The sequence below is a fragment of the Amphibalanus amphitrite genome, unplaced genomic scaffold, assembly GCF_019059575.1.
Source record: "Amphibalanus amphitrite isolate SeventyFive unplaced genomic scaffold, NRLGWU_Aamphi_draft 001717F_arrow, whole genome shotgun sequence".
Taxonomy (NCBI): domain Eukaryota; kingdom Metazoa; phylum Arthropoda; class Thecostraca; order Balanomorpha; family Balanidae; genus Amphibalanus; species Amphibalanus amphitrite.
Genome location: NW_024883210.1, coordinates 6814 through 25419, shown reverse-complemented (window position 1 = coordinate 25419; position 18606 = coordinate 6814). Strand labels below are relative to the sequence as shown.

General features: G+C 47.6%; 1 protein-coding gene across 1 annotated transcript; it reads right to left on the bottom strand.

Annotated features, from left to right (window-relative positions):
• Window positions 1-1249: 1249 nt before the first annotated feature.
• Window positions 1250-18378, bottom strand: LOC122374810 (tether containing UBX domain for GLUT4-like). Its single transcript, XM_043353793.1, has 11 exons — window positions 18253-18378; window positions 12374-12513; window positions 11845-12014; window positions 11208-11367; window positions 10474-10743; window positions 7708-7885; window positions 7227-7363; window positions 6658-6793; window positions 6072-6159; window positions 5588-5765; window positions 1250-3205 (listed from the first exon to the last, which is right to left on the bottom strand). Exons 2-11 carry the CDS (start codon window positions 12508-12510, stop codon window positions 3010-3012), a joined length of 1650 nt encoding a protein of 549 aa, XP_043209728.1. The 5' UTR covers window positions 12511-12513; window positions 18253-18378; the 3' UTR covers window positions 1250-3009.
• Window positions 18379-18606: the final 228 nt, after the last annotated feature.

Genomic DNA, 18606 nt, shown 5'->3' with positions numbered 1-18606 from the left:
CCCTCCCACTCAGTTATTAATGAGCCGAGATTGTGTAACCAGGCGCACAGCGGCACGATCACAACATCACATCATCACAGCAGCTGGTGTTACTTTCCCTTCACACGAACACAGCGCGTAAAAACCGCTCAGGCATCAAATATTCAACGGTAGCGTTTAGGAAGATAGTGCGTTTGTGTGGCATGCACTGACATAGGGTACTTAGAAATGTATAACAGGTGTCCAGGTGCTATTTACGTACGTGACTGTGCCATCCCGACCTCTGAGTGTTCTTTGTTGTCAGTTGTTTTGTCGTTGACACCTCTTTGGTCCCAGTGTACCCCGAGTGAAGCGACGGCCGGTCCCAAATCGACCGTACGCGTCGTGTGGGGTCGAGCCACGCCCGCAGCCAAATGGAGGTAGGACGCGAGCGTGAGGGCACACACTGTTCGGACAGCTCTTTCTACTTCTGTCCTCTGTAGGACATTGTCCAAAGGACATTGAAGTAGTGCGAAAAATGATATCAGCACTTCTGAGGTACTGTGGTTAAATATTACACTAGAGTAAAACATCGTGTTCGGTGTGTTGATTTTTCCGGAAAACGACAAGGTGACAAGTTCCTGTCAAAAAGGCGTCAAGCGACGGGCTATGTTGAATGATGCGTGCGCCGTGCAGTGCTATTAAAAATGAAGTGGTACCGGTAGCAAAAGTGCGTAACACGCGCGAGATTTGCTTTCCAGAAACCGGACGTAAGCAATAATGCATCCGAAACACTTGACAGCCAACTCCGTGTTATGTCGAGTCGAACCCATGTAAGAATTGCTGTCCTTTCAAACGACGTGTTTGAAAGTCGAGCGGCAATTGCTGTCATTGCGAAACATTGTGTGTTAGAAGTTTGTAGCGGGATTGTCATGGCTTATGACCATGAAAATCCAAACTTCTTAATGTTTCCGCTTTCGGTTTATGTTTGTGCCTAAGCGAAACTTAACGTTGTAAAACGGAACCTACCTTGATTGTTATTTATCCTCGTGCATACCTATTATGAGCACACATACCTGAAAACATACGCTCAACCCGATTGCAGGACTACAAAGTTATATAAAATTGAATCAAGGCGAAGGCTGACCTCTGCTACCAATTACTATCCACTCTGCAATCGGCTTTTCTATATCTATGTAATATATGACATTATACTGTACACAAACCCTCCAAAGAAACCATTATGATTATTCATCTCTTTATTAACACCATTTCACCACAGCGGAAAGGATCACAGCTCAGGCCAGGCTGACCCACCCACGGCCCACGCGCCGACAAAACACCAAAGGTCAACACACGCGGCTGACCCCTGCACGGGACATTGACAAACTGACCCCCTCCCCCTCCCCGTCCCCCCTGCCGGTCACGAAATATGACATCCGGCAGCGGGCTAGCGCGTGGTGCTAAACAGAACATGGAAGAATATGAGTGATGGTGAGGTTGCAATGTAAGAAAAATATGCGTGGATTGGATTATTGATTTAAACATTCATTGATAAGGTTAATATAAAAGGCAGTGCAATTCAATGATATTCAATACCAATGCAAGTATTATTGAAACGAAAAAAATGTTTTTTTTTTCAAGCAAAAATACGAACACACGAGAACACAGCACAATTTTCGATGTTTCGTCTTTTGAACTCCCAAACCCAACTTTGTGTTCCAAATCCCTATAACGATCACCGTTGCTATCCGTGACAGAAAACTCCGTTACGTAACCACAGTGGTGTCACCAAAGTTGGAGTCCAAAATCACGGACAGCACCTAATCAAAGCACTGGTGGCCGCACGCTTCTGTTAGAAAGCCAACCAAAGACAGCGTTTGGTGGGAGTTCTACGGCCTTGATATAGGCATGAGAGAGTCGCTACGCCAATAGATGGATAACAGAAAAGCAGTTGTTGCTATGTGAATGCGCGGATTATGATGTGCAATATAACACAGAACAATAGACGGCGCCAAAAACATTCAAGCCTCACTGATAAATGCATGTTTCAGCAGGTGGCAATCAAAGCTTGATTAGCATGCGTAAATCATAATGCGATGGATAAACCATTTATGAAGTCTTACGATGGTCTGCATTCCAATAAGATGGCGGTTTAAAGTGACCATCCCACCTTAACATTAGTTTTGAGTTGAGATAGCCAAATTGGTGGCCATGGCCTGAAAATACCGGTTTGGACACTCACAACATCGAAAAATGCTTTAATTCGGAGATGGAATTTCAAACTTGCAGTTTTCGGATTCTAAGGGGCTAATGCATTGGAATGCCCCCTTAGAATTTGTGACGTCAGCGGAGATCTAACGATTTTAAAATCTCTTACTAAAACGCTTGGTAGCACGCGGTGGTATATGCTGCTTTGCGCGCAACAAATGCCGCACTTTCTAATAAAGTCGCTAGGAACAGCGGAGATCCCAAAAAGTAAACAAAAGTAAAAGTCTAATATCTTGAAAACCGGCGAATATTTTTTCGATGAAATTTGGTAGATATTCGTTTTCGCTCTTTCTGAACCGAGCGACATCATTTTCATGCCAATTCATTAGCTTTTTTGAAGGTGGGAGGGTCCCTTTAACAGCAACCCGAGAGCGATTATAAACCAAGGCATTGAAGCAGCGGAGTGCAAGAGAATAATATCCCCCTATTGACTATCCGGATACGATGGTGTCATTCTTCAATATGTCATGAAATTATGTCTGACATTTTGCTGGAAGTATTACTCACGCTAATATGAAGCAAATTCGACTGATGGTGCATAACATGACGATACTGATGACGATTATGACAAAATAACTGGCCAATTCATTCAATCAAGCACCACAACAGCTTCGACCTTCTCTCACATTCTTTACAAACCGTGCTTATATCAACGGTATCATCACATTTCTCTTACGAATACGCTCCACCTCGCTCTCTCTTTCTACCTCCCACCCTCTCCCAATAGCGATATCCAAGCCCCTCTCCTCCCCATCCCCACCCCAGAAGGCAGACAGGCAGCTACTTCGGTCCCATTTTGAACCACTTTGGCACACCTCTCTCAGTGGACCCACTGGCTGCGGCTGGGCGCGCCACCCTGCTCCGGGCTCCAGCCGAGGATCCGGACCCAGAGGCGGATCCAGAGGCGGATCCGGACCCAGAGACAGAGCCGGAGTCGGCGCAGGCTGTGCCCGTGCTCTCTGATGAGGGGTCCGATCTGTGAAAATAAAACGTAAATTAGCGAGGTGATGACGAACAACGTAGACCGATGGCGGGCGGGCTATGTGGTATTTATTTCCTTGGTTTGTTGGGCCCGTGGACGTATTACTGTCGACTGCAGTGATACTAAACGTATGCTACAGGCTTCAGTAGTTAAAATGTGAAATCAAACGTACAATTAACCATATGGGTACGGGAAAGCAAATGGCGCTGCCAGCGGAAAGACCAAGCGAAATGCGAAGGCGAACATTTCTAACATACGGTGTAGACTGGTTCGTGAACGCCATTTACGTATTTCAAATGTTCGTTGAATTTCTATATCCTTCACGAACGCAGTTAGCTCCATTCCGCATTATGTGCACCGCGGAACAGCATACCAATCCAGGCGCTGACCACTAACGCCATCTATGGACAGGAATCTAAGCTAATGCCCCGCGGAACAGCATACCACTTCAGGCGCAACTATTAACGCCATCTATGGACGAGAATCTAACCTGGTGCCCTGCGGAACAGCATACCCTTCCAGGCGCTGACCACTAACGCCATCTATGGACAGCGTTATAAGCTGATGCATTGCGGAACAGCATACCCATCCAGGCGCATACAACTAACGCCATCTATGGACATAATCAAAGCTGGTGTCCGGCGGAACAGCATACCAATCCAGGCGCAACTACTAGCGCCATCTATGGACGGGAATCTAAGCTGCTGTCCAGCGGAACAGTATACCCTTCCAGGCGTCAACCACTAACGCCATCTATGCGCAGAACTATAAGCTCTAGAGGTGCCTCGCGGCGCAGTATACCTTTCAGGCGCAAACCACTAGCGCCATCTATGAACAAAACTCGCAATCATTGCCGCGGGACAGCAAACCTCTCAAATGTAAAGCCACGGCTGCTGTAATGTTTTCTCGACCGTTGTAATTTTTACATTGACGAGGCGTACGACCGTGAATTACAGGCTTTTATAGCCGGCGATCAACAGGCGAACAAGCGTTGACAAGGGTCGGTGTCCTTGTGAGTCTTGTAGCGCCATGTAATCGCCTCGATAACACACGTTTATAGGACTTTGTAGCAGTTACGGATCATGGCGACTGCATGTGGCTGGGATGTTAGCTTCTGCTTATCTATTTTTAACGTGAAAAATATCAGTACGAGATGGCTCGAATAGCATAACCAGATAAAAGTAAATAGGCAATGACATTCGGCAATGCATCGTGTTTTTATGTGATCTACCATGAATCTTCAGTACACTGAAGAAGGTGGACTGAGCAAAGGTAGTAAATAGTGAATACCACCGCACCACCATTTTACATGCATTACCGTACAAGATAGTCTCTCGTAGGTGTCTCCCGTCGGACTTCAATTGTTCGGCTTTACACAATATTCAAAGGTAACAAATCATCACAATCAGTACCAAACCTCACGACTTAACCCCCTTCCACCCCCTCCCCCTCCACCCGTGGATGGCGTGCGCCACATATGCCGCAGTGCGACTATTCGGCGCCACAGCCGTCCCAGCCGCGGCTAACGAACCTCCGCTAATGCCATGATAAATATGCCGCCTAATGACAAACGTGGCGCTGAATACAAACTAGATGCAGCGTCAACACGGTGACATGCAGCCGGCCACCGGCGACTTTGAAGGAACTGAGGGGGGTGCAGGGGGGGGGGGGCTCGGGGGTCGATGGAAGGGGGGGGGGGGGTCGTCGCCAGGTGGGCTGCAATTAATGAGAATAACTGTATTTAGGTAGGATTGGGTGGCACTAAGCCGGCCGCTGCGGCAAAATGGCCCGGCTGGCTCGTGATGCAGTGATTGGTGTGTACTTTGTAACGGAGACGGTCCAGTTTCAGGAAAGGGTGGTGAATTTAAACAGTGGAACGGTTTCTTGCAGGTAGTAAGCAAATGTGAAAGCAATTATATGAAAAAAGGGGCTGTTTGTGGTATAGAGTTAGCAGTTAAATACCAATGAAGTAGAAAGTAAGGCGTTTAATCGAACTTAGCTAGCAAATGTCAAAGCAATAAAATGAAGCAGTAAGACGTGTTATTGAAACAAACCAGGAATCGATCAATTAGCAATAAGAATGTGAATTGTCAAAATGGCAGCCACTTACTGACTACCCTGTGTTGGAAACTTAAACAAATTTTCGAACGTCATGAAGACAATTCCTCAGTGCGGTGGGCCATGACTTTACCGACAACTGCCCCCAAAAAGGCGTGCATTTTTTCTGTCCCGTCACAGCTTCCCTACACACTCCACAATGCCACGTCCAGTTAGCACTCCAGCACCCGCCCTACCCCTCCTCCCTCCCCCCCCCTCTCTCTCTCTCTCTCTCTCTCTCCCTCTCTCTCCCCCCTCTCTCTCTCCCCTCTCACCCACCTCACTCCCCGCAGAGCCAGTGCCGCCCCCGCCGGAGAGCTCAGACGAGATCGAACGGACGGCGACAGGGCGACTGTGACGCCGCCAGCGGCAGCCACGTGAACTAGAGCTGCCGGCACGCAGTCCACTTCGAATAGGCGCGCAGATGGCGCTAGTGACGTCTTGGGAGGCGTCACGACTGAGAAAGGGAAACGGGGATTCGATTAAACGTGACTTCTGTATGACATTAATTTGATAATGAAGACAATATTTGTTCGTAATAATATTCATGCCCCAGTGGCATTATCGCAGACGTCATTTTATGATACATCATAAAAAAGAAATAGCAGAACAATACAACCAGAGCAAATGCTGCAAATGTATCGTCAACAGACCCATCTTAAAAAAAACATGTAAAATTGTAACAAAACGCTAATATCCAGCAGTCCCACTCCAAAATCAGCCCAAAACACACCTACACGCCCACCCCCGAACAGTCACTCACAGAGTGTGAATTTGGCGGCGGGGTCCTCCAGAAACTGAGCGGTAAAGTCCACCACCGCCTGCACCGTGTCTGTCGATAGGAACACGCCCTGGGAACGGGAGGGACGCGTCAGACACGGGTCTGGATTCAGGGCAGTGGTGACACTATATAGCATACATCAGCAGATGGCAGCCAGTCCCTGATCATAGGAGATTCTCAACAAACGGGACAGAATCTCGCGTAATATTGTGCCATGACAAGTCACCGAATTTCGGTATCAACAAATTAACACTAGCCCTCGTCTACTATCCGCTAGCATCTGTTTACCTCTCATCTTTATGGTAAAAAGCTTTCTTTCACCCACAGACTAGCCTGCAGTACCACCATTCTTGGGAATTCGACCAGTTCCGTCGCACATTGTCCCCATCCTATCTCACTCGTCCCATCCTAACCCAACCGTCCCATCATCCTACCCAATCCTATCCAATAGATACTGACCTGCAGTACGAGCCGGTCGGCGAACTGAACCCATCCCGTCCTATCCTACCACTTCCTAAATCCTATCCAATTCCATCATCCTACCCAATCCCTTTCAACAGACACTGACCTGCAATACGAGCCGGTCGGGAAACTGTACCCGCACCACACAGTGTCGATGGGCCGAGAGTCGGGTCAGCAGGTCAGCCTGGCGGCGAGCCTCCCGCTGATCGGCCGTGAGCAGGGGACTGTTATCCATCGCTGAACTGGGGGGGGGGGGACAGAGAGAGACAGGCGGTCAGATAGAGACAGACAGATATACAGACAGACAAACAGACAGAGCCTCCCTCTGACCGGGCGTGAGCATGGGGCTCTTATCCATCGCTGAACTGGAGGAGGGAAGCATAGATGCAGTCAGATAGACGGACGAACAGAAATTTAGTGTAGAAGGGTAGATGGATAGACAATTGGACAGTGAGGGGTTTAAAGCAGACAGACAGAGCCCAACATGGATAGGAATAGAAGCGACTGTTCGCGAGCTACACTGAGAGTTAAAAATTGAAAGAGCAACTGATTCCCCATTCTATTCTGACACACAACTTCAAAAACTGATTAATTTAACAATGCGTAAGCGAACCACCATCTACTTTCCCATATCAAATTTCATCTCCAGCCCCGGCTTCCCCTTCCCGAACTCACAGTTCCTCTCTGAGCTGCGCCAGCCGCCGGCGGGCATCGTCCACCGTGACGTCATAAAAATCATCTGGCAGCTCGGGCTGAGCGCTGCCAGATGCCGCGTCGTCCAGAGAAAACGCCACCGCTTGCCGCTCCCCCAGCTGGTGAAGGGATAATTCGTGAGGTTCAATTTGAGGGGTTTGGTGGTTTCACAAACCAGATGGTAATACGCTAACGTTGCATATCTGGGATACCGACGTATATTGTGATTCGTAGCCATAAACATCGTAAATGAGCTGAATCATACACACCAGCATATAGAGATTTTTTTTAAAGAAATACTTGATCTATCCCAGAGATCTATGACTGAACATAAACAAGTGAAAACTTCACTGTCTTTCCTATAAACAAATTAGCAAACACGTTTGTTCGATGTAAGCATTCAAACAACACCCTCCTTCCCTAAAAACATCTCGCCACTGCACTACCCCTCTCCCCGACTCACAAACACGGCTCGTTCCTCCTGAACCTCCATCTGCGAGCTGCCAGCACTACTGCCCAGAGAGGCGCCCTCCACCAGGAACGCGTCCTCGCTGGTACTGGAGGTAGCGCGGCTGGCCTCTGCACTGGACGCGTCACGGGGTGGGGAGACTGGGGCTGGTGCCGGCGGGCTCGGGCAGTCACTGTGGGAAGGGGTTAGTGATGTCAATTACGGAAAATCGGAATACCGATACCAAACCAAATACCAACCAAAACCACGGGAAAATACCGAAACCAAACCAACTTGGGAAAATAAGGGACATACCAACTTTTTACCGATTTCTTGGCCTATTATACATTAGTGAGGGTTTATGATACCAACAAAATACCAAACATATTACGATTGAAATGCCAAATACCAAGTTGGTATCGGTTTGGTATCGGTATACCAAAAAGTTGGTATCCGATTGACATCTCTAGTCAAGGGGTGCGGTGATATTGGTGCGATATTGGTGTCATATTTGCATTATATAGGTGTCAAAATAGTGTCATAGTGGTGTCACATTAGTGTCAGAGGTAATGTCATAGTTCGCCACACTGGTGTCAACGGTGGTGACTGGTGGTGTCATATTGATGTCATATTACAGTTATTAGTGTAATATTATTATCATAATAGTATTAACTTTGATACATATTGGTGTGAAGTTTGTGTTAAAATGGTGTCAGAGAATAACAAATTTGTGTCAATTCGATGTCAGAGGGGGTCATAATGAAGAGCAATATCCTAGAGAATCCGAAAGGTGGTAAAAGATGGGCATGCCAGAGGCGGATACACCCAGCCCCCGTTCACGAGCTCCAGAATCCCTTTACCGTGACGTCACCACGGCGGTAGAATCTCCCTTCACCCTTAGGCATGCATGCAACTTTCATCATCTTTCGAGCGAGCTGGAGAAAAAAAAACAAGGATTGTGCGTCATCAAAAGTTGTACCAACGTAACAATGAGTTCGCCTCATTACGATAAAATGGGGCTGAAATTAAAGAAATTAGACTACATCAAGCCAAAATCAGCAATTCAAATGACCCATTCATTTGAACGTGAAGGATTTCCTCTGATGACGTCACCACGGCGCCTTTATTTCCCTAGTGAACCAACCTGAGTAGTAAAGGAATCTTGGATACACCGTGTCAAAGACGAGTATTACAGGCCGACAAGGCTGGCAGTGGAGAAAGACGCAACTCCATTTTAAAACAGTATCTTGAATTTTGAAATACTTGCTCTAAGAGACGGCTAGACTTCAACCTCTGCAACAGATTTATAATTTCAAATGCCCGTTATGCGAGCCACAGACAAGGGATGAACGCTCGTAAGTGCATTTCAGTTGTATCTATAATAGCTTTGGTCGCTCTCCAACTGATCAAAGTAATGCTACTGAGAGTCGACCGATAACCCCCTCAGCGCGCCTAGTGAAAGATGAGAGCAGTGCGGTCAGCCCATGGACCCTGCACAGAGCTGATAGGATACCTGGACGATAACACGATAGGAGCCAATGGGCGTCACTGCTCAGCCACCGCCACGGGATACTGCCAAGGAGCGTTCAGCTTTAACTGTGTGAAATACCTACCTCAAAACGGGAAATTGTGCAGCCAAGCATTGAAAACTAGCGTCAAATACAAGTGTGCAAAAGGAAGTGCAAACACTATTCGCCATGTCGAAAAAGTTCGAAGATTATCTGGTCGGCTTTAAAGATCTACAGGAACAGGGACGGATCATTACTATAGCGGCCATCGTCCTCTTCAACATGATGTCTGCACACCTTCTGTCCTACCTCGTCAGTGAAGGTCGGATCTATGTGATCACGTTCTACACCCTTTTCATCATGATCCTGTCCTTCAACATACACGGATACTTTAAGGGTGCTAAGGGATTTGAACAGAATGTCGAAACTCAAGTGAGCGAGTCAGCGGCCGGGGAAGTCAGCTCAGAGCTGTTTGGGTTAGGTGTGATGACTTATGTCGCTAGACTGTTTGGAGCAGTTATCGGGGATGATCTTACAGATAGGCCCGGCAGACGCCAGCATCGGAAGTGACGGCTCGGGCCCGGCGCCAGTCTGTGTGATTTCCGATTGATACACTGAAGAGACTGGTGACTGGTCTGACAGTCACGTGACAATCCTGTGTCTCAGGCATTTGTCAGTCCCAGACCCTCTCTGTCTCAGAAAAAGGTTTGACTGAGTCAAAAGTCTCGCTGACCGAGACATGACTGAAATGACTGGTCTTACAATATAGGAGGACCGTCGCAGATTTTCAAGTTGACTGGCATGAAACATTGAACGTCAATCTAACGAAGCTTCCAATCAAATCAGCGAGATCAATTAATCTCACAAAGTGTAGCCAGTCATTGAAAAACCAGACTATTCCACGCCAGTCTTTCTCTTTCTTCATCATAAGTATCTGTTGGAGCCGCTGATGTGGTGACCAGCTGACGTACACTACCGTCACAGTTTCTATCGACACAAAGTGACGTATTACCAAGTCGGTGACGTGCTATGTTGTGTTGTAGTGATATGTGATGCCGATGTTAGAACAATGACAGTTACTGCCGTTTAGATCCGTTATGTTAGTTGACCTCAATAAGTCATAATCACTGAATACAGTTCGGACGAGCTGCGTTTTTTACCGATTCTGAGCAGTAGTAATTAATAATCGCCGGCCGAGCATATTCTATCAACACTCACAGACAATCCAGATAGAACAGAAGTGACAACTGATCACTGATCACTGATAACTCACCTCGCCTCGTCGACAGCCATTGGCTCCCCGGGTGCCGCCGGCGCCGCTCCAGCAGCCAATACCGGCTCACTGCTGGCCTGTGTGACGTCACACACCGCCGGCGCCGGCCGGGTGGTGACGTCATCGCGGCCGGGCGACATGGGCGTCTGTGATTGGCTGGCGGCGGCGGCGAGCGGCGCTGATTGGCTGTCCGGGGCGGCCGGTTTGACCAATGGCGCCGAGACGTGGGCCTGACTGCCGGCCTCCTGATTGGCGGGCCGAGGGGCGTACCTAAAACAACAACAGCAACGATCAACACAACAAACACTGTTACTCACTCAACAAGTACTACTCTTCTGGAGGCCTATGCACCATCTCTCAAGATAGCACTTGAACAAAGGTAGTCAACGACTTTAAAGGTAGACAACCAGGACTAGTTCCACATGACGATATGTCAGTAACATTTTGCAGGGAAAATGTTAGGAAAATAGTTAGTAGAAAGAAAAATAGTTAAGAAAATAAAGGAAAATAAAAAGCAAACAGCCTTCTTTACACTATGCAAAAAATATCTGAGCTATCAACCACATTATCTTAACAGGACTGGTCACTACAGATCTGTAGTATCCTAACAGTGTATCTACTGTAGCCTCTATTGGGGCTATATAATAACCCTATCACACTAAATACTCTCACTCACTTACTGTGAGAGTAAGGGAAAAATCCCCACCCCGCTCAACCCGAGGACAATCGCTCACCGTAGTATGGCCTTGCCGCCGGTCAGCCCCAGACTTCTGATGGTGGTGGCTTTGAGGGCGGCCGCGCCGGCCACCTCGCGGCGCGCGTAGATACAGACGGGAACGGTGAGGTCGTCCGAGGGCAGCACAGAGTGGTCGGCGAGTACCTCGTACAGAGTGGCTGTGGGAAAGATTGGGCAAGTCAGCAAGAGATAGGCAGATCTGAGATCTCTTGCAACAAAATAACTGGCTAAAAAAAAAAAATCAGAAAACTTTTTTCATCGTTTGCTAGACTACAGTGGTAGATTATTTTGCGCCAGCTCATAGCGTAAACATACGTTTGATAGAATCTATGGGAAAATTGTCACGGACCATGGTAGTCTCGGGATGGTTTGATGGTTTTCCAGTGCAACATAATCTCAGTGCAAGAAGCTTTTGCAAGTGGCCTCGGGCAAGGAACAGGGGTGGTGTAGGTCGTGTGCCATGCCATATCTCGGTTGATTGATAACTGAACTTCAGTGACGGGAAAACAGGGTAGCATTCAATCTAGTTCAAACTGACAATTTTGACCACAACTTTATATACTCATCCCAGTAAATGATCGGCAGCTTTCCCAAAACATCCGGCAGACCCCATCTGTAGTTCTGATCTCCCTCACCGGCACAGGGGAACTGTTTGACCAGCCTCTGGCCATCTGGCAGCTGCACGGCCAGCGTGACGTCACTGTCCACCCGGCTCTCCTCCGAGGCTGCCAGCTCCAGCTGCGCGCGGTTCGGCAGGCTGGCAAAACGCACTGAGCTGCTCAGGTCCAGGCGGCGGTTGTAGTGCCTGTTGGAGAGGGGGGGGGGTGAGGACTGTGATGGCTACTTAAAATCTCACACTGGTGACTTCTGGCCATAGCCGGATCGGATCATGGTTCTCCTTCATCCATGGTCAGATGGTGTTTAACATAGACATGACTATTATGGGCAAAATTCATTTCTCAAGTGCAAGAAAACTCATAACCAGCACACTTCTGCTTAGCCTCTTTTTATTATGTAAATCAATAAGTACATCATGCTATAAACCACAGTTAGTTAGTGTCGACCAAACAGCTATATTTGTCATAAGCACCTACCCTCTGTTTGCCAACCTGTTTGATTGCGATTTGAAAATTATTTCCTGTCTGCCAGCACAAAAAAACTTACATCAAATTGAATGACTTGGCATCCAGCTTCTGCTTGGCGCATGCCTCCTCCAGGATCTGCAGAAGGCTGGTGTTTGGAGTGACCTTGACCACCTGACGGCGACCGCCGGGGCACAGCACAGTCACCGACATTGACATCACCTGAAACATAATTCAAAAAAGGGTGCGAAAATGGGTAGTCATTAAGCGGGCGTCACACTTTCGCGTAAGCGGTCAGAGGTGCGGTGGCGGGCTGTTGCCTTGAGACTGCTGCCAGTTTATTATGTCACAAACGTTCTATCGATGCAGAGTTGATGCAGGGTTTTCTGTCGATGAGAGAACTTTGATTTGCGGAGCTGAGCATCACACATGAAAATGAATTGTGAGCCCTGTGATGAGACTGAGATCACAGGTTCAAATGCCACCGCCCACTAGCAGTAAGTAATAAGCGTGCATTTTGCTAATTTTTGATATTCGTATTTAGCCTGAGCCCTGATTTAGACCAGTAAAACGCCTTTTGGGGTGACCAACGGAGTGAGAGGGAGAGGGTGGGTCTCGCACGTGCGGAATTGCAAGGGTGTACGTACCTCCAACTAACTTGTGCACTACACCCTACTAACCGGTCCCTAGCGATGTGACGAATTTAACTGCAATCGGCCCAGCCGTTCTCGAGATCTGGAAGCGGCACTCTGCACGTGCGCACGTGTGAAATGGGTCCCAACTCCCAACTGACTTTTGCCCGGCACCCTACTTACCGGTTCCTAGCCATGTACCAAATTTCAGCGCAATCGGTTCAGCCGTTCTCGAGATCTGGAATCGACCACTGCACGTGCACACGTGCAGCAGCACCCCAACTGTGGCACATGGATATGCATGGCTTAGTGGATGCGGAGTCGGAGTCGGAGTCGACCAGGCTGCCTTGACTCCGACTCCGGGAAGCTTAATAAAATTTGTGGTGTTGCTTGCTGGGAATAAATTTATATCTAGAAATAAATTTTCTGGAAATAAATTTCGGAAATGTTTTGTTTTGTTTCCTCAACAATCACAACTGCTAGCCTTTATGTTATAATTTTATAGCCGCGTACTTTCAACTTGCGAATGTCAATGACCCCCGCCCCATCCCGGCCCTGAGCCCTCCGGACTCCGGAAACCGTTCGGGGATCGCCGGGCCGGCCGGTGGCCTGGGGCCTGGGGCACCGCCGCTCGCAAGCGTAGTTGAGTGGCGGTGCGGGTCGGGGGAGCGGCCCACCTGGAGCGCCGGGGAGGTATCCCACAGATCTCCCCGGTCGGGGAGGTATCCCCCAGCTCTCCCCGAGGTCGGGTGGTGTTTGCCGGGATTAGGGCGCTGCCCGACCTGGCCAGGTGGGTCGCACAGGGCAATTTTAAATGTTTTGTTTGTTTCTTATAAGGTGTGATGAATGTGGATGAGTGACTGTGTATCAAAAAAGATTATGAAAAAAAAAACTGTGATCAATGATTGGACAGTGTTAACCCGCGCCCCGTAGGAGGGGGGCCGAAACGGCCCCCCCTGTCCTTTTCGGTCGATATCTCCTAAACGGCTGGAGATATCGCCACGAAACTTTCAGGACCCCTCTGGGCATCAATTTTACACATTGTGACCAAAAATTTTTCCAGAGGCTATGATAGGTTGGCCACAAATGACGTCAGAGTGACGTCATGTTCTGTCATTTTCGACCGAAAAAAGACCTTCGCGAGAAGACCTGTCAGGACTACAGCTTTGAAGATACAGAAAAATGATCAAGACATAAAAGGTGTAGAATTGACAGGGCTACAAAACTGCTATCTCGAATTTTTGAAATTTTTGAGTTTTGACCCCCAAAAATCAAAAAAGCATTTTTTTGGATATATTCGCCAAAAAATCCAAAAAGTTTTTTGAGTTTCGAAAAAACCGGAAAATATGTGATAGTGCCTACCGTCTTCTATCTACATACCAAATTTCAGATCGATACCTCGTTTTTTGGCCAAGTTATAGCGAAAAAACTGTTCAAAAATGATGACGTCAAATTTTCAAACTCAATTTTTGGCAATTCTAGAACTCGTAGAGCAAAACGAAGACCACCATTAGACTCCCCGTGACGAGCTGCATCGAATCGATACCCATTTTATGCAAAAATATCAACTTTGAAATTTGACCTAATTTGACCTGACCTTGACCTGACCTTCACAAAAACGTGACCTAGGCTGGCCCCAAAGGCTGCCTAACCCACATAATCGCATTTGTCATGTAAAATGGACCATAAAACATGTATCACACGACACATTCATATTGTGACCCCCGGTGACCTGACCTCGCTGTGACCTGACCTGGTATCAGTGACCTCAGATAGCAAAGTATGTGTTTGACGAACAATGTACCATCGATGGTTTTCAATAAATTACCAATTTACTCGCTTTCACAGCACATTTCTTGAATTGCCTGTGAACGGTGAAAATCTGACCTTTGACCTGACCTGTGACGTCATCGGTTTGACCTAGGTCAATGAAATTTGGTCACAAGGTAGTTACCGGGGGGGGGGGGCTATCGAACGCCGTTTGAATTTTGAAAATCGGCCGGTAACTTTCCGATATCTTAGGGGGGGGGGGGGCCGAAACGGCCCCCCCCCCTACGGGTGGTAGGGTCCGCCGGTAGCCCTACGGGGCGCGGGTTAATGATTGCGTCGTATTTCGCATCAATCAGACCCGGAGTCGGAGTCGGAGCCCAGCTAACAGGAAACGTTACTACAACGTTGTCACAACGTCGTGTTTCGGTAAGTTGCGAAATTACGTTTTAATTACGTTGTAGCAACGTTCTGAACGTTGTGAAGCCATGGTTTGGTCCGAAAGTCGTGGTAAAACGTCGTGACAACGTTTTATTGGTACGTTGCAGCAACCGCGCACTTGCAGCATTATATTTTGATAATGCATGGTGACATATATGGCCATATAATGCATTTCCTTTGACTTTCAATGCGCATATTCAGTTTTCATCGTTAAATTTGACATATTTTAACACTAAGACTGTTCACGTTGTCAGCTGGTGGTCGCCAACACGTTGTTAAAACGGTTTTTCACAACCTTGACATTATAGGTACTGAATAATTAGCGGTGTTTTTACAAGTAAATTCCGATACCTTTCTCTCCCTATCTCTCTCTAATATATATATATATATATATATATATATATATATATATATATATATATATATATATATATATATATAACATGTGTAAATTGCAAAGCGTCATTGGCATGTTTTGCAACATCACAGGCGGAGCTAGAGGCTTGCAACTATCCCTATGTAAACGCGGCTGTTATCCGCGGCTGCCAGCAAGCCACGCGGGCCGCCACTCAGGCGAACGGTGGCTCGCGCCCTGACCTCGCCTGAGGGGCCGTGACGTCAGTGTCACCGGCCGGCGTTCAGAGCCAGCCGGCCGAGCCGCAGTCTACGCGGCGCGAGCGAGCAGTGAGGGCCGGCGTCGGGCGCGGCTGAGATAGCTGGAAGATGAAAGATAGCGCCAGTTGTCTGCGTTTGATGCGATTGTTGTTTTGACTGGTAAGTCAAAGTACCATTTACGAGTAGCATTTGCAAGATTGTGCCTTGTAATATCGTGCGGTCTAGGCTATAGTTCATTGTAGCTCTAGCCTCTAAGGTGTTGACATGTTTCAGTTTGATCTAGCCTGTCGCACTGTTACGGAAAGTGGTGCAGGTATTTTTGTGATTTTTTCATGAATTGAATGTCTCATTTTCCCTCATGTCTTCCCGCAGACGTCCTGCAACTCGTCAGCGCGCCTTGCGGCAGGCCTACTGTCGGCAATGCGGTAGCGAAGTGGCTGTCCGGAAGCTGCGACCGGAACGGGGGGTGCGCAGACCGTCTAGTCAGGCACTGCCAGCTGCCTAGGGACATCGAGGCCGCAAATGAGCCGGTGCCTAACGGTCCGCCGAGTGATCCTCCCAGCGAGGGTTAGTAAAGAAGTGAACTTCCACCAGTTCTGGCGTGCTAGCGGCTAGCGTCAGAGCCGGTAGAACCCAATTCCGTCCCACGCCCCCATGGGGGCGCCCCTGGGCCCCATGCCCCATCACCGATGCCGCCGCCGTCGTTTTGTTTGTTTGTTGTAAATTGACCTGTATGATGTATTGAAATATACACTTCTTACATGCCTTTTTTACAAGTCTAGAGAACGGGAAGAGAGCGTCGGAAACACATTCTGAGTATGTTGCGAACACGTCGAGAGGGCGTTGCAAAAATGTTTAGGACGTTTACTCAGGGTCGCAGGGACGGCAATGCGAAGTAGCGACAACGTGGTGCGCACGTGATAAAAACGTCGCAGAGACGTTGCCAAAGCGTTCTATACTCCTTGTAGTCACGTTGCGGAAACGTGGTGACAACGTTCCAGAAACACTGTTGGTACGTTACAGAAAACATTTCATAACGTTGGCGGGACGTTGTAAGAACAGTTTTGGGACGTCACGGCCACGTTACAGAAACGTTGTGATGACATTCAAATGCATGGTCGGATGACGTTGTCACGCCGTTGTCTGGAGTCTACAAAATTACGTTGTCACAACGATAAATCGGGACGTTGTGGTAACCATTTGACAACGTTTAAACGACGTTGTAACAACGGCAAATTGTTAGCTGGGGGAGTCGGAGCCGACCAGGAGCCCGGAGTCGGAGTCGGAGTCGGAGTCGGAAATCGCTACCACGACTCCGCATCCCTGGTGCCTACCTACATGCCAACTTTCAGCGCAATCGGCACATTATGTTACCGAGCTATTGCAACTGTTACAAAACTGACAACTCCTCGTTTTGCATGTGCCACGTGCATAAGGGGTCACCAATGACCCAAATGCATCGGGAATAGTCCAATACTTGGTAGAAGGAATGAAGCTACCCTACAAAAGTTACTGCATGTAAATGGGTCAAGTGGTTGCTAAGGTATAAGCCTCGCAAAAGCGTCCGCACGGCCGGCCGGCTGGCCACTCATACTCACAAATTTCAATTAATCTAAGCAAAAGACTCCGCTCGCTTCGCTCCCTCCATAATCAGGGTATTATTTCCACCAGCGGAGGAGAGTAGTTGTAGGAGAAATGATACACTAGTGCGAACTGTAAAGCACTGTGGTGCCCTGCTGTCTGTCCTTGACTAAGTGTCTAAGAGATGACAGCAATTGTCACTTGTGAGTTGTGGGAGAGATTATTGCAGGCAATAGTAAGCCAAATATTCAAATATTTTAGGTTAGGTGGTTGTGTATCTTGCTTCAGGCCTATGGCCTGAAGCCTGATGCATAATCACTCAACCTAAAATATTTGATTTACTAGGTATTGCCTGCAATCTATTCCTGGGAGTAACTTTTTCCCAATCCCTGGAAGGCAATACAGTAAGATAGGTTAGGTTAGATAAGATTAGATGACACACTACAAGTACACAGTACACAGGCTGAGTCATCAAAAATGAGGGTCATTTAAGTCCCCTGTTAAAAATTAGCTCCAGATCTAATAACGAATGGCAAAAAGCACCAAAATGCATGGTTGTTTGATATTTCTTACTGTCTGTGGGATTTGAACCGACAATCTCAGTCTTGTTGCAGAGCTCAAGGAATTGATAACATCTTTGCTAACTAAATAATCAATTTGCGGCCACCTAAGCACAGCCTGTCACCAGACCTCAGCCTCTGCCCGTTTACGAGCAAGTGTTGCGCCTGCTTAATGACTATCAGAAAATGATTGTGGTGACAATGAATATTTCCTGATAATATGCTAAACAGTGGATGCCACTATTCTCAGCAGGCATGGCCCAAGCCAAAAATTTCATCCCAAAATATGACACAGCATGAGATCCAAGTCACAAGCATTTGGTAGTCCTTGCTCACGCCTCATAACAATAACTTTCGTGGCTTACCCTGATATTGATATGTTTTTCAAGATGATTCCTTCAAAAGTCTTGATATTGATATTCCTGTGACGGATATGTGCCGTACGACTCTTTAGTGCCCTGTGCTGCTGTACAACTTGCCGTTTTGAACTCAGTTGGGGAAACTACGAGGCAAATGTCAAAAAATGGATTGGTCAATAAATGGACTTTTGATGACCATATATGGGCATAAATGCAGGCCCCGCTACTAAGGGTGAAAAACGGTATAACAAGCTGGTACTTGCGGTATCGCGTCCACTTATTGGAGAGAAAAGGCTTCCATTTTTCACTAGGAATTAATGTGATTTGATTAAATTCGGCGAATTGACTCGAAAATGGCGA